The following is a 17620-nucleotide window of genomic DNA, read 5'->3' as shown; positions in this document are numbered from 1 at the left end:
CAGTATACTGTGTCACGTTACAGGCAACCAAAGATATTACTGCCAGTCCCAAAGAAAGTATATCTTTGTCTATTCACAAAGAACAAGACTTACACAAGAACAGAAATAACAGTAACTGGAAAGTACTTTCAATACAAAAATAGCAGAATAACACTGAAAAGCCATTTCCAGTATTTAGCCAGCACAATTTAAACCAAATGCAAAGATGAAAAGTCAGATATGGAAGAAGATGACAGCAAAGAAATCTGTTGCCCTTCTTTATTTTCCATTGTTTTTAAAGAAGAGCTGAGTTTGAGGCTTTTTAATGCTTTATTCTCTTGCAAGCATTAAGAAAGTTCTGTGCTCAAGCATTCTGTTGAATTATGAGGAGGTGAAGGCAAAGAGGAACTGCTGAAAATTTTAGGAGCACTTTCCCACCTTCTTTTTACAAAACTTTCTTTTTTGTATTGGTTGTTACAGAAGACATAATTCAACTCTGAAACCTCACCAAATACTCAATAGTTCTATACAGGTTAATAGAGAAAAGTAATTAACATAAACAAAATATACTGTTCTCATGAAAGAAGACATTACTAAAGTAGGAGCAGATTCACAGATCAATCAGACATCACCAAAAGTAGCACAATCACTTCAAAACCAGGAAGGCAATCACTCAGTATCCCAAAAAAAAAGAGAAATATTCCACAAACAAACACCTTATGCTTCTTTGAGTATGATTAAGTGAATGGAAGGCAATTGAGTTCTGGGCCACTGTATGTAGCCCCTGGTCCCTGACTCTCAAACTGCAATCAGTGGACAACAGGAGGTATACACAAGGGTACCAGATGTGATCATATCCATTTAGTCTTTTTAACTTCTGATTTTTGCAGTTGAATCAAAGAATAGAATCACAGAATATCTCAAGGGAAGACCCATAAGGATCACCAAGTCCAACTCCCTGCTCCTCACAGGACAGTTTGATAAAAGTGCACTGAAGTAGTAAAACAAGTTAGGAGAGCCTGACAACAGCACATTCCCTAAGAACACTGTGTACTAATGCCTTGGCCAAAGACCAGTTTTTCTTATGTATTATTACCAAAAGAAAAACCTCACCTCCCTTCTCCTGGCTGTTCCCATCTCTACTGTGGGGGTACAAGCATTTATTCCTAGTAAACTGAGAAATGGATTGAAAACCAGCTTAGCAAAATACTGCCACCTGGATCAGTTCACATTTCATTCGCCATATATAAATATAAATATATATATATATATATATATATACACACACATATATATGAACAGTTTTGCTGGGATAAATAAGAGCTCATGGACAGAATAACTTCTTTAGGTGGGATTAATTTCACCATTAATAAAATGGCATAAAAGACAAATTTATCATAAAGAATTGCTAAAAAAGTCAGTATTTTTCAACTTTGAATAAGGCTCAGTGAGGGATTAAGGAGAGACTACTGGGATTACAAGGATTTGGTATATTTTGTTTATTTCTCCATTCTTTTTATAAAAACAATTTCCTAATTTTGCCCTTAAGTGACACATTAAACTTTTCTAGTGAATGGCATGCTTGAAAATACCTACAGAGGTATAACGGTTAAGCACACAGATCTTTTTCCCTGTTTAGCCACTTTGCTTTCCATTAACAGCCTTTACACCTCCTTCCTTCATATAGCCTCAGTTTCTATGTTTTTCGCTAGAAGCTATACTTTATGACATGGTTTTGATTTATGTACTGTGGCTATCAGTCTCCTCTATACCTTCTTTTTCTCCCACTTCCCATAAAATTCCATTTATATTATTAATCTTTGACTTCTTCTTCTAGAGGAGTGGTTTTTAATGTTAGCGTTGCTTTTACAGTGACTACAGCATTTCGGTATTTTCTGCCATTTTAAAATTACACTTCTACTGCGGATGTTTCTTAATACTGAAGATGGTACTTACATTGCAACTTAAACTCAATTTACCTCCTGATCTTTCTCTCCAAGCACAGCATTTGGATGCCAAAACCACGGTCAATACATAATTAGCAGCCCTGGAGACCATGGAAACATACAATATGGGACAAATGCATGGACCAGCAAGCTTCTGATTTTCAGTGTAATAAGGCCTTAAATAAATGCACATGATCCACTGAAAACAATTATGTATCTAAACTATCCTCCTTCTTCAACCCAAACCCTTCCCCTTTTTAAGCAAGTATCAACAATCCCAAAGCCTGACTTATCCAACTACCTGATGTCTGTGACTGGTTGTTCCAGTTACTTCCATCACATGAACAACAGTTCATTCAAGGGAAAAGCAGTGATTCTGTTCAGGTCAGCAAGAAGCAGGTATGCAGGACAAAAGTGAAATTAGAAAATCGGCATGCAAATGTTTTAAATAGTTGGTGTACTAACAAGTGTCCAACAAAAGAAAAATAAGTCAATAGCGTATCAACTGCCATTTAGTACTCATCAGGTTAGCATCCTCAGTTAGCATATTAGCTCATTTGACTGGTAAAGATATGCTTAGAAAAACTACACTGAGTGTACATAAGATGACTGAGTGATGTCAAAGAAGTCTCTCAAACAGAAAGCAAATGAGATCTGGTAGAAATGGGTAATTTGTCTCTCATATACATATATATCACTTTCAATTATTATCTCATATATAATATAAAAATGTTTATGTGTCTCTATAAATAACATGTATATAGTCAAATTAGTTCTGTCAGGCATACTGTAGTCAAGATAGTAAGTTACAAAAACTAAATGTTTGAAGGTTTTATTTTAAAAATTAACAGAAATAAAAAGAGAACCTATTTCCCTGTAAATGCATAAAGTACTGTTCACCTTTTCCCAAATTTTATACTGCAGAAGTCTAATGTTTATCTTTTCTAGTTACCTAACGTTCAGCTCTTCAACAAGCATAAATGCCAGGCGTAACCTTTATACTCATATAGTTACTACTCACATGAATCAAAGCAGCTTACATACAAAATGGGAAAATATATCTTCACTTACCCTCTCCTCAAAATAATTTCCTATAATGGGCAAATCCTCCCCTTCCTTCACTATGTTTTTTTTCTGCCTGTTATTCAGTGGAGGGCGTGTCTTTGCTTGTCCATCAGGGCAAGCAAGCAAATATCACTGAAAGGATACCTGACCTGACAAAGCAACACCTGTGAGGAAAGAGACAATACTTAGTTTGATAAAGGAGTGTCGAGACCATCTTCTAAACTAACACAAGTGACCTACACATAACCAACACATGATTACATCTGCATGAGCTGTGATCAGAAAGCAGAAGTCCCACCCTCATCTATCCCCACTATGCACTCCAGTCCGTCCCTCACGCTGGCCCTCCTGATGTCGCTCGCTAAGCTGATTCCATTTGTTCAGGCTGCAGAAAACTCATCTCTCTCTCTCTCAAAAAAAAAAAAAAAAAAAAAAAAAAGAGTAGTAAAGAAAGAACAGAGTCTAAAAAATTTCACAGTGAAGGTAAAAAAAGTGCTTGCCTTGCACACCATTCACCTACTGGAACAGAAGTCTGCAGAGCTCAGTGCTGAACGAGATATCACAGCTGATTCAGCTGGAAAGGATCCCTTTTCTCTGGCAGGTTAGGTCTGTTTCAGCTCCCTGCCTGCACAGCCACACAACAGGTTATGGCAGCATGGGAATGAACAAGCAACAGTGATGATAGAACCATGCCCAAAATTCCATGAGGCATAAGATGAAACCTGGACAGAGTCCTGTTGAGCTCTAAAGCAGTGACCAGTTACAACAGACTGCATGGTACACCAGAAGAAAATTACTTCTGAATAACACAGCTTGAGATCTAGTGAATGTAGGAAGATAAAATCCCTGACAAAGTGCTGCATGTATTTTCCTAACAGACAAGTCAGCTAGGTACAGGGAGGGCCCGTTCAAATGACGTATGATTGTAAACATGCTTTTTCTGTCATTTCTTCATCTAAAGCTTTTATAAAAATTTGTAATTGTGTGGCTAGTTTTGGACATTCTAAATACTTACTAGTGAATTTTACTTTAGGCTAGCTTAAGAGTAATTTCAAGGCTAGTTAACAAAAGGAATTCCTCACGCTTCTTCAGGTACTTTCTCCAAAATATCTGAAGATTCAAAGGACATGCCCTCACCCACATCAGCCTCACAAAATGCATGAGAACTGTCCATCAGGCAGTTTCTTTCCAGACACTTTCCACCATCAGGAAAGTGTCCTCGGTGCTGCCCACTGGAAGACCTGTCTGCCACACGCAAGAACCGTAGGAGGCACACACAGTCCTGTGGAGGCACGAAAAAGCAAACAGTGTGTCTATATTAGTGCTTTGGTTTGCTTCAAGAGTGTGGCTTTCAGGCAATCTCCTGATGGACCGCATACTCCAGTTTGGACTGCAAAGAAGGATCAAAGCACTAATGCTGGAAACATTCTGAACAAAACTAAACAAGATGTACTCCCAGAGTGTGCCTAATGCACTCCCAACCAGTTCACTCCATGGATTTTGAGCTAGTAAGAAGCAAAACACCATGACCAGTGTGAACATGGAGCCCCCAGTACTAAGCAGTTTGCTCTACAAATGACTTCTTACACTGTACCACTTCCTAACATAGATTTTACTTAAACTGAATGGAATCACAATGAAATAACTTACTGAATTACAGTCAAAAGGCTTATGTAGGTACAACACAAAAGCAAACATTTTTAAAAGTCTACTTATCGTTGCAGAATTGAGAGAGCACCTAATTAACCAAATATAAAGAATTTTTACATCTGCCTGTTTTTTTTTCTGGAATGGCTGCTACTTGTACTGTCAGTATCTAGGGGTTTAAGTTTAAATTTATGCATTGAATGAATTATATACTTTGCTATTGCCTCAAATGGCTCCAGGCTGATGTTTTCACAATATCTTAAACATAGAGCAAGCTCTTGAATGTGCCCTAATTGCTAGATACCTTCTCGATTCCAATGAGATCTCAGCCATACATTTTAAAGTGTTTTTTGTCTGCATATTTTTCATATGCAGAGCTGAATTTACTTCCTAGAGGCCGAAGTACAGGTAGAACATTCTTAGCAGGCGTTTGTTCTGAGAAAAAAAGGGTATTAGGAATAACCTGACTATAAAGACTTGCTAAAATTATTGGGGAGGGTACCAGAAGCTGCTACTATTCTGGTACAAAATACTGAAACTATTACTATTTCGCATCTAAAAACTCCTTTCTGATTTTATGAGCCCTCACGGCATCTTACACATAACAATAACCAAATATAAGACATGCCATCATGGAATTAAGAGATTTTTCTAATATTAAGGATAATCCATGATGTCCCAGTTTAATGCTATACAGAAATATGCCTCAGATGCCTTTTCCAGAAGGATGTTCTGTTCATCAAAGTACTCAAAAAAAAGTCCTGAACCCTTTTCTGACAAAACAATGGTGAAACGACAACTAGTATTTTCACTAATTCTCTTTGATCAACTGCCAAGCCAAAGAGAAAAGTCATGTACTGAAATGGTTGTGCAAAAACTAGGGTTATACCCTTCGGAATACAGAAATAGGAAGAGGCAGGTGAGCACCCTTGAAGCTTAACGATCACAGGAAAATCCTCAGCAGTTGCTTTTTTCAGCCGTTGCTTTTAACATGAACTTTAGAGTTTCCATTTTGATCCTTGATGCTTAGGAAAAAAGCCCGAGTCTCATTCAGGTAAGAAAGTCCTCTGCATGTTGGAGACACTAGCAATAGTTTAATTCTTACCTCACTGGAATTTAACTAGCAAGATCAGGTTTTACAGCTTACCTCCCTACTGTAAGGACACAGCATGTTCCTGAAAGAGATGTCAGAATAGCATTAGATTCTGAAGCACTTTATATACACCCAACTTGAACTGTGTACACCTTACTAATGTGACCATTCCCAACTTCCTGAAGCTCTATGTCTTGCCTTCTGTCCAGAGCGTTATGCCACACAGCACTACCCTGTAGTCACATTTACCTGAAAAAGTTACAAGATTTCTCTCAAAAATCTCAGCACCCTCTTAAGTCTCCTGGTTTATTCTACATACCTTTTAATTGATTCTTCTTCTCTTTATTTTGCTAAATAAATGCCAGAAGAAATGTTTGCATGTCCAGAATGGTTTGGAATCCCTTGCAATGTTTTTGGAAAGGAAAGAAATTCCCCCTCCAGACTTTTCAGTGTGTTTGATCAAAGTGATCATTAAAAAAGCCTACCATCAAGTGCATTTTACAATATCTAGAAGCACTTTCATTTAGATTTAGCTAAAGGTAGCAGCTAGGCAGTTACCTCACTGATCTACTATATATATCTAAGGCAAAGGAACATCATTAGAGTGACCATCTGAGAAGGAATTATTTCAGGACATTGTAATGACAGTAGGAAAAAAACCTGGAGATGACAAAAACATTCCCCAAAACCTCCACTTTGTATACCATTTCTTCTGAAATATTCTCTAAGTTTCCTCGAAGTATTACATCAGAGTCTAACAGCAATGCTGAAGTTTTAACCAGAGGGAGTTACGCACGTACGAGCATCTGCTGTGACATTTTCCCAACATCTCTGGAGCTTTCTGAGTATTATCTACAGAAACACTTTGTACCTGCACTATCTTCTAAAGATATGTTTCACAACATTTTTCCGCTGTGTACTTAATTTACAGATTATTTTTCGAAGAAAACTGATTTTTAGGATCCTTGATTTGCTGTAGGCTTATTTAATGTCTCCCTTTCAGTATTCAGACAACTAAAAAGTGAAATGAAGCTAAAAAAAAGAAGAAATGAGATATGCCTATTACCCTTAATCTTTGATTTTTCTCCTTTTTCTGGAAAAAACAGGCATTTTCCCTCACCACACATATACTTACTTTTAGGCATCTTGCTGCTTTCTCCCAATGTTTTTCTGAGATTAAGATCCTGACAAAGTACATAGTAAGCCTTTGGTTTCTCACCATCTGCACTTCTGTGTCACTACTGTACAGCACACAAAACCACCATGTCACCGGGAACCCACCTAATACCTATTTAAATTTCTGGAAATTTTCTTCTTCCAGGAACACAGACTGCCGCCCAACTTGCCTAAAACGAGATTTGCAAGTATCTAGGTAAAAGGATACATACCTGCCTGACACCAACATCTTCTCTTTTCCAGTCTGGTCTGTCTCCATAATCCCATGAAAATTGTTTCAGGAAGGGGTAAGAAATAGCAGAGTGGAAGACTATTGTTTTGCCAAATTCCTAACTAGTGCCACATTCAGTGTCTCTTTAAGAATTACTGGAGGAAGGCTTTACAGACTTAATCTCAGACCTTTCTGTCAATCCCTCCCTAAATGGCCCATCCCAGGGCATTAAAGCAGCTTGCTAAGAGAAAAGGGGGTGTTATTTTTTTGATGGCAACATCTGCCTATTCTGTCATTTGCAGAGATCCTGGAACCCTCCCATCTGGGTCAGACCTGCAGGATACTTCACCGCAATTCATTTTAATTACTGAAGAATGCATATTGTTCTTCACCCCTACAGCTTCCCATAAAATAATTCTGAATAACTTCTTAGATTTCAGTATGAATTAAAATCCCCCACAGTATACGCTGGAGAAGGAGGGAGGAAAAACAAAAAACAACACCATCACACACACAACCACCAGCAAAACAAACAAAACCACAACGTGTACTTAAACATCTACTTCCCACTTTTAGGTCTCAAAAGTCACATATGATATAGAGGAAAACCAACAAAATACATACAAGAAAGATTTTCCAAATGCAAAATATTCCACATCTATTTTAAATTCCCTACAATATACAGTACAAAGAAGAAAACTAAGAATTTCGTAACCACACAGTAGGTACTCAAAAGCCCAAAATATATTCCAGTTCAAAGCCCACACGCATTCTGCTTCTTCACTCTACTATATAATAAGTGAGATAATTTAATTAGAAAAGGAAAAAGTACATCTGAGAAACATATATTTCTGTAGTTGTGGTCCTAAATACACATGCAATACCTAATATATTATTATACTGGTCTAGCAATACAATTTGTACATTGAATACATAAAGAATATCATATTAAGTATAAAACTCTTACAAATTACTGTTCTAGGTAACTCGCTTACATATGAAGCTATATTAACATTGAGTGAGTTCTTTCAGGTCTTGGTTCACATCAAAAAACACTTTACTGCTCAAAACCAATTTGGCTAATACATACATTCACTTAATCACTGAAGTCAGCCAATGGAAGTTTTGTTATTTATCTCACAGTATGAGGAACAGACAATGCATTTTATTCCTTGCAAAATACCGTTAATATCATTCATCCACCTGGTAATAATACACTAAAGTCTTGCTTTGATTTTGAAAAATGTACACAGAATATTATTGTTGACTGTTTATGCTACCTTTTTTTTTTTTTTTTGCACTTGACAAACAAGTTAGGCATAAAATAGGACTTAGTAAACTAGGACGAAAACAAAACAACAAAACATCACATACAAACTCTTGCTTGCAGAATAAGACGTTTTAAAGATAACCACCTAATTAAGCCTTTTCCAAGCACATTTTTGTGCAATTACTGTTCCTTGTAAACTTCAACTTAGCTTTCTCAATTGTTTTGTGATTAAAAAAACCAAACAAACATAACTGAAAAGGCTATGCTATTTTTTTATCTAAAAAAAAAAAAAAAAAAATCCCACATATAAAAGGCTGCTACCTCCTCATTTCCCATATGGTTGTTTATTACCCTCCTATTCTCCAGGAACAACTTTTTCAGGCATTCCGCCAAACCTTCAGGACTAATTCTGTCATACACAAAACTACTAATATAAGACCATTTCAATACAAGAGGTAAAGATTTGCATACTTCACCTACATATCAGAACAGAATCTGCACTTCAAGACCTTAAAAATGTTCTAACAAGAGCTGAAATTTGTTCTCATTTTTAGTTATGTCCTCCTGTTGCATAATATCAATCTCACAAACTGCAGACAACAAAAACTATACTTGTTTATCTCAAAAAAAAAAAAAGTTTTAGACCTTATCAGCAAAAGTTTTTCAACCATATAGAATAAGAAAAAATATTTTACCACATATTCAAAAGAAACTTTTTTAGCTCAGATAATTAAACAGCAAAGTGAAAATCTTACCTTTCACTTTACAAAGGCACTGCACAAACTTTGTTTTAAATGTGTTCTAAATTTCAAGATAGGCACTTTCAGAAAAGCTGTGGGTGAAATCTTAATATGATATAAAAGTACCTCTGAACAAAGATGCTCTACTCTCTTACTTGAAAAAACAAACTGACAGATACAGCTAAATTATCCTTGACAGTGAGAAATTCTGTATCTGCGTATCAGGCTTTTGTATGCTAGACTCTCCAAAGCATGGACTGATGATCAGATATTCTGCTATTGTCCAGTTAATGAAGCCAACAAACCAACTGAAGGCTGTCCCTGATCTAAGCTAGTTCACATGAAATCCATGAGCACTGATTTTTAAGGTAGGTAGCACAGAAAGTTTTCCTGCTGCACTAGGAAGGGGGGCAAATATAAACCCAGAAAAGTAAATGAAAGCACAAAGTAATGGATAAGCTCTGTACGGCTAAACATGAACTACAGACGTGGAGCACAGGAAAAGATGGAAGAGTCTGTCTGCTGTATCTGGGTAAGTCAACTCCAAATCAAGAAGCACTTGATTAGACAAAACTTCTCACCCCTGCTCTACAAGAACACATAAACCTCCAAATCAATAACCACTTCTTAGGTAAGTAGTATGAATTAAAACATTCTTGTATAGTTGGGAACTGATCTCTTTCTTGACACGCTTTTAACACCAGTGTTTCCAATTCTTTCAGTTCAAAAGACAGTATCATAGCAAGCAAATTACACTGTAAGTAAAAGAGTCTGTTTTATCATTGAGATTCCAGTCACAAATTTTTGTTCCACACTGCAGGACGAAAACAAACAAACAAAAACTGCAGAGGACTTTCTTCCTCTTTAAATATAAAACATAAAGGTTCCTATTCAGCACTGGACAACTGTATGGATCACATTCACTAGACAAAAAAAAAATCTTTTCATTATAGGCATATAAAAAAAAAATCCGAAAGCTTTTGTTAAGACTTATGGCTATAAATGGCAAAGAGGGAGATCCATTTTCTATGAATAAACTCAACACTATGACAGCCTTACAGTTGAGAAAGATGAAAAAATCAATGTTGCTCAGAGTCTAGAACACTTTAACGGAAGTACAGCATTTCTCTACTTCCAGACTCATCTGCTGAACTAACTGCTGAACTAAGCTTTTGGAAGAAAACTAAGGCTTGTAGGAAAAGCTACTAATTTGAATCTATGTTTTGAAGATGAGTGCCCAACAAGATCAAGTTTTTGAGAGAAAGGCATATCACAAGCAAAAAGCTACTCAACTTCCATTTAGACAATTAAGGCAATTTGACAATAAGTCCAAGCAAACTTAATGTCAGTACTTACCCTCCCACCCACACCCCTCCACAAGAAAGTTAACCAGAACTTCCAACGCACGTCAAGAACATGAAGAGCATCACCACCGAAAACAGACCTTGCAATCTGCATACTATCAATGAGTCTTAGAGGAATGTTCTGAGAAGGTACCTTATAAAGTAGGAGAGAGGCATGTGAATTTTTAGTTGAAAACCAACAGCATATATGTTTCTAAACCAGTCTGACCAACAAATAGCAACACCCCAAGTATTTTGTTCCCCAAGTTTGTCAAATACAAGTTTTACAAAACTTTTACAACTATGAACTTCAGATCTGCCCTTTAATTGTAAAAATGTTTCATAAAGGTGAAAAGCTATATCACCACTTTTTAAGCAATACTAAATACAGTAAAACTATACTGCAAAAAGAAAGTTAGTCTGAGATCAAAAAAAAAACCACCCACACCACAAGCAAGAAGCAACACAAAAAGAGGAACAAAGACAGAAAAAGCTGTTTGTGTCTGGTGATGACTCTCACAGACCTTCCTCAAGAGCAGTCAAACACTGAATGAAGCTTTACTAGCCAACCCCAAATTTGACAAATTTTTATCAGGAATATTGTGAAAACATATAACAGAACATTAAGTTTTAAACAGCTATACTAAATACTTACTGGCCAGAAAATGAGAATAGAATAACAAGAAAATGAGGACAGAGAGGAAGACAAAATAAAAGAGCAACCAAAGTACCTGCTTTTTCCATCAGGCTAGTGCACATGGCAACATTGTTCAGAACTCTCTGGGTGGTTGTAGTCAAGGGTCGGTTTAGTCGCTCGCCTAACAAGGTCGGTCACAGATTATACAACTTTTACCAGTGTCACCACCAGTGAAGGATGACCCAACATTGATTCAACTTTTCTAACCAAATTCCACATTACAAAACTCTGTACTTACTAATCCAGGTTCAATATCATGACTCCAATGGTACCTGATTAACAACCATTCTGTTAGAGGTATGCCAAAAATGAAAGGCTTGCAAGGGGCAATCAGAATAATTCTATGTCAAGATTTATATTTTAGTAAGAAAGCGTAGATGCACAACACTGCAGACAAAGCATGCGTATACTCCAACATTTACCAAAAATGTAGACATTTTTCCTCCTTTTCACTTATTTATCTGCCCCACATTTCTTGTTTCTCTGTGTTAACTAACTTCTGATCACAGATTAATGATTAAACCAAAATACAGTGTTCATACCTAACCTTTCCGTTCATACACTTATGCCTTCATACACCAGCCAGGAAGCAATTATTAGTTAATTCCTATGAGAAAAATTCAGAAATTTTTAAATTTGCTGTCTTTCCACAGCCGAAAGAGCAGAAACAACTAAGGGGTACAAACCATCAAAAGTGCAAATATTTTCTTCCAGGGATTAAAGGAAATGCCAGAGTGAAAATAATTTGAGTTTAGTCAAACACATGACACTAAAGAAAGATATTTATATAAAATGTTAATTCATGTCTACAGACACCAAAAGGGGGCTAGGAAAATTGTTGGAAACCAAGGCAGCCCCTTTCAAAATGGAAAAATAATTATTTGCAAAATTTTCATCCTGCAATTAAAAAAAAAAAAGAAAAAAGGTGTAAAGGAAAAATGGCTAAAAGTGTTCTGTTTGCTTATGCCTTCTGGTTTTCCTTTAAAAACAAAAAATTAAAATCAGGCCACATGCTCTTCTAAATGGAATTGCAAATTATGATACAAAATCAAAAGAGTTTTATAGCACTCAAACAGGATTTATAGTACAAAATAAAAACTTATGTATTCTGAAAGATTACCCAAATCTATTGTGATAATGATTATCTAAATTATTTTAACACCGTATGTACCTGGTACTGCATTCTGGGAACATTTACAGGTGCAACTTACTACAACACACTGATCAACAGAAAACAATAATCCAAGTTACACAGCATGAAGTTGTAAAAAATACACGAAGAGCATTCTGTTAGCAGGCACCTCCTTCACTTTAACTTTCACAACAGTACGCAATTAGCTGCACGTGTGCCCTAGCTTTCAGAAACAAAAGCTACAAACTCCCCCCATCTGATTTTCGTACCTGGCCAAACCTGCTCTGTCCTTATTAAGGATATGACTAAGATTTTAAAGCAACGCTAAGGATTTCCACTTGTACTATGTTGTGCTTTTCTAGAGGTTCACAGTTAAAACAACCTTGCAGGCAGCGAATCGCTTGGCAGAAAGGGCGGAACTGCTGCCCCCGGCACCTCCAGCCCCGGGCCAGGGAAGCGCGCAGGCCGCGCCGGGGCTCCCGCCACCCTGCCGCCGGGGTCTCCCCGCCGGGCGGCCCAGCCGCTGCCCGCGGACACCGGCTCCCCCAGCACGGCGGGCACGGACCCGTTTCCAAAGGAGGCGTAAGACGGGGACTTTCGGGTTAAATGCGGCTGGTTTTAATAAATAACTCTGGGGTTATGTCCAGGCCTCCTCTCCAATGAGTACATCCCCCTTCACTGCAAACACCTTCCGACTCCGTACCGTGCTCGCAGCGCTGCTTACCGTGAACAGTCACGTCTTGCCAGGCTCCAGATAAAAGCTACCGAGCCTGACGCGCAAAAATGTTACTAAAATCTCTCGCCCCTTCCTTCACTGGAAACGGTATTCACGCCCTTATCCACTCGAACCGCTCGGGGCTCCATTTCTGGGCGTACGGCGCTTCCACGGGAGTACCGAGCTCCACGGCACACCGGAATAACCGCAAAGCGCCCCCCCGAAAGCCGAATAAACCCCAAAGCCTGCAACACACCTACCGGCTACGGCTCTGGGAACCATCCTGTGCAACCATCGCGTGTCATGTGCCAGCAGTTTATTAAAGGATCAACCAAGCGCTATGAGCAGCAGCATCATACATGCCCTCCTTCCCTTCCCAACAGAAAGCACGCAGGCACACGTATCCCCCCCGAAAGTAAAGGCCATGGAGGCGGAGGGGGAGGGGAAAGAGTCATCCTAAGGGTGTCTGCCGTGAGGAGCGAGTCGCGCTCGAAGGCATCCCCCGGGGCAGGGAGCTCGGGCCGCCTCCCGCCGCCGCCACCCGGGGAAGGCAGGCCTGGCTCCCGCTGCCCCGCAGCCTGAGCCGGCCGCAGGCTCCCCGATCAAACGGCTTCGCACTCACAGCTCCGCCGCGTACGGAGGAAGCCCGGCCACGTCCCGGCCCCCCGTCCCCTTCGGTAGGCGCCCACCCCCGCGCTCCATCCCCAGCAGGTGGGTTATTCCCAGGTCAGTCTCCCGGGCTGCGGCGCCCAGCAGCCCGCTCGCTCGCCCGCCTGCGGCAGAGGCGGCCAGCGCCGCCCGGCCCCGCACACACGCTCCCCGCCGCGGCGCCGGCAGCCGGAGCGCCGCCCCCACGTCCCTGTCCCCGGGCCTGGCCCGAGGCCTCGGCTACCGCACGCACGGCGGAGCGGCGGCTCCCTGCGCAGCGCCGCCGCCACCGCCACCACGGGAGACGGCCACCGGAGCAGCCCGCGGGGCAGCCTGACAGCGCGCACCGAGCCGCGGCCGCCTCCCGCCTCTCTCCCCGCCTCCCCCCGGCGCCGTCCCCGGACGCGGCCCGTTACCTGTGAGGACTCCAACGCGGATTTGGTGGTCGTGGTTCGTCAGGATCATCCCCTCCGACGCCATGTTTCCCGGCGCAGCCACCGCACTGACGGGGAGCGGTGGGGGCGCAAAGGGGGAGGAGAAAAAGCGAGCGAGGCGGGGCCAGGAGGCGGGGCCAACCCCGGGAGGGGCGGGGCGAGGCGAGCGGCGCTCTGGCGGAGCCGGGAAGCCGGCCGACGGGCAGCCGGGTGCTGGGCAGCTCCGTGGAGCCGGCCGGCCCGGGCTGCCTCACCCCCCACGGCCCAGCCAGTGCACCGGCTGAGTCTCCGCCGCTCCCCGTCTGCCTTCACCGCCGGCCTGGCACAGCATCACCCTCTACTGCCGCTGAGTATCCCTGGGCACCACTGAATACCCCTCGGTACCGCTGCATACCAATACCTTTTTTCTTTACATTTTTCGCCTGGAACAGCTCCTTCCCTCAGGTGACGGCACTGCTGTGCAAGGGCTGGTGCCAGAGCCAGGGAGCTGGTACCAAACCGTGCCCCAAGGCAAGAGCAGGGCAGGACTGCCCGGCCCAGCCGAGGTGCGGATTGAGGTTGGCTAAACCAGTTGTGAAAAGACACGGTCAGTAGGTCTTCCTGTCGTCTGGCTGGATTTGAGTGCGCAGCCAAGTTGCTCTTGGTCCCCAGAATCCAAAGTTATTTTCATCATCTGATAACACTGGGTTAACTATTCAATTCTTCAGACCTCTGATAATGGGAAAAACTAGACAGCAATGATGGGAATCACCCTTTCTTTTGGTTAGGATGAAATATAGAGATATAGAATTTTCCCAACAACTTTTGAGTCGCCAGGGCTCAGCAGAGTGTTTTTGCACTCTTCCTTTCTCTCCTTACCTCTGAGATTAAAACTGTTGTTACACAGCCTTCAGATAAAGCTAGTATCATAACAGTTATCTTTGTCTTACTTGAACTATATGATCTGGCAAACTGTCTGGAAGCAAATATTTAAACTAATTTTGAATGAATATGTAGGCAAATGTCTTCCACATTTAATAGCAACATCATCAACTGCAAATGATAACCCACTGTTAAAGTTCAAGCCTTCTGACTCCAGGGTCTATTTACATTTTCAGATACTCCTGTTCAGATTTCAATACTATCTTGCTAATAGCAGACTCTAGATTATTCTGCTTCAGACTGTGTACCAACAAGCAATTATTGAATGCATATGGAATTTGCATAGACATTAAGGAGCCATTTCAGGAGTTTCCTCTTTAGCATATCATTTTCTTAGATGGACTACTAGCACAAAAACAAAGGCCTGAAGGAATCTCCCATGTCTCAGGGAAAGCCACACTAGTAGCACTTTGCTGGGGTGGTGCACCAGCACACGATATCGGTATTTCTATATTGGCACAGCAGTTGCAGTGTGTGCAGCCATAGAGACTGAGAATTCAGGCTCCAGAGATCTCTGGTTATGCAATGGTATAATACAACATATGTGGGTGGGTGTAAGCCTGAACCCAAAACAGCATGATTACTGAAGATATACTGCATCGCTGGTGCTCATACTGCTGTTCCCTCACGAGTTCAGTCACTATGTGTTGAATATTCTGCTGTAGACAAGGCAAAAATATTTTTTTTCTCAAACATATCTGAAATTATCTAAAGTACAAGCAAGTAGCTTGACATTTTGTAGCTTCCTGCAGAGGATTCTCACACCCTACACTAAAAACAGTATTGTTTATTCAGAGCATCTCACAGTCTCCCTGTGTAGCCTGTTGATTTGTTGCTCTTGTGGATGGTAAGAAAGAGGGGCAGAATTCAGATTTCACTGGCAACATCAGCTTCCTGGCTTATAAGTGCCGACTAGTGGGATTTGTGTGGGATTTTTTGCATAAAAATGTAGTAAAGAATTGTATTAATGTAATGAAATAGTATAAGTTTACAGACTTTAAAAAGACTGAGTCAAGAAGAAGCTGAAATCAATAGGAGGAATTTTATTTTTGTAATATGCAAGTACTTGTGAACTAGGTTGTTAATATAATGGGAGATCCACAATAGCTCAAGAGAAGGTTGTAAATGGGATGATGTCCTGCAGTCACATTTTTGACAAAGTAAGGAAACACGTGTGTGTGTGAGGAAGAAACCTTTTATTGCTGGGAGACATTCTAGGCAATAGCTGGCAGTCCATACCAGAGTTCACATTCAGTGTCCAGAGAAAAACAAGTTTTCCTCATCAGAGTCTATATTCTACTGATAGTCGCATTTTGTCCTGGTCATGTCGGTGCTAAAGTATAACTCAACTTAGTATACCTCTCAGAAAATTTTTCACATTACTTTGTTTGGCAGCTGTTAATTATTAATATCTGCCCATTAACAAAGCACTGCCCTTTCATCAAGCTGGCTCTTCCAGACATGTTTGTTCCATGTAGTCTTAGTCCGCTAACCAACATAGTAGGCTTTCTTATTTTATTATGAGCACTATAAAACAACATCTTTTAATTACTCATTTGGGTGAAACAGTCTGAGCGTACAGGGAGCCCTTGTTCAGTTACCTGTAGAAATCTTGATGAAAAGAAGAGAGAGACTTCAGTATGATTATGGGAGGATACCAGTTTGTTCTGTTGATTACAGTGTGGGCAAGGATGATTTAAAAACTCATTGGAAGTTATCAGAGACACTTCATATTTAGAATAGGTATTCAATATAACTTCTTTAATTTTGTTATCATACAGGTCAGATTTTTTTTTTTTCCAGTGGTTCCTTAAATGTGATTTCTTAACTCTGTTCTTTTTTATTTTTAATTGGTTGGCTAGCTGGATCAGCAGTGGGACACAGCTCTTCAACTGTGTGCCATTGGTACAGATCCAGCTGAAGTCATTAAATAGCTGGCTTAATGAATCATTAATGGAATTCAGAACATTTTATTTCTATGCCACTGGTGCAAATCCAAGTAAGGTCAAGAGACCAGCTGGCTCAGTGGTTCAGTAATAGGAAACAGACTTCTACCTCCAGCTTATTGGTGAGAGTCTATAAAGGGTCACAAAACTTTAAGTTTTGAGACATTACAATACAAAGCTTTTCCAACGCAGCCATTTGTTTAAAGTCAGTCTGTTATACATGATTAGTTTCTGATATGTTTCAATAGTCTGTATTGATCTATAAATTTTGAAAAATAATAGCATAAACATTTTCCGTGTAGCCACTGATATAGCACAATACTCATCACTCTAAAAGAAAGTACAGGAGGCGATTTCTCCCAACAATCCCTTCCTTTTGGCAAGTATTCAGGGAAAAGATGGAATGCATGCCACGTTTTAGCTATATAAGGCTAGCAAACCATCTGAATTTCCCAGTGGCCCATGCCATAGTCCATCCTTGCCACACCATCTTTGCCAGAGGCCTCCCAAGAATCCTTTCTGGGTTTACACCTCAGTCAGGACCTGGAACACAGCTTCAGTGACTGTCCTAACTGTTACTGGGAGGGAAAATATGCTTTGCTTAGGGTAGAACTGGATTATTCTCTGGCCCACACCAATGTTTGCAAGGTCAGATTT

The 17620-nt window shown here is 40.4% G+C and overlaps 1 protein-coding gene across 7 annotated transcripts in view; it reads right to left on the bottom strand.

Moving 5' to 3' along the window:
- GPHN (gephyrin) overlaps positions 1–14177 on the bottom strand; it is a 295329-nt gene extending 281152 nt beyond the window's left edge. For all 7 annotated transcript variants that reach the window (XM_082058023.1, XM_082058025.1, XM_082058024.1 and 4 more), the window contains exon 1: positions 14079–14177. In XM_082058023.1, coding sequence (XP_081914149.1) covers positions 14079–14142 — 64 coding nt within the window. In that variant the 5' untranslated portion in view covers positions 14143–14177. The remainder of the gene's footprint in view (positions 1–14078) is intronic.
- Positions 14178–17620: the final 3443 nt, after the last annotated feature.

Source organism: Streptopelia decaocto, assembly GCF_964273445.1.
Source record: "Streptopelia decaocto genome assembly, chromosome: 7".
NCBI lineage: Eukaryota > Metazoa > Chordata > Aves > Columbiformes > Columbidae > Streptopelia > Streptopelia decaocto.
The sequence above is the reverse complement of the archived record's forward strand: the minus strand, read 5'-3'. Positions and strand labels throughout refer to the sequence as shown.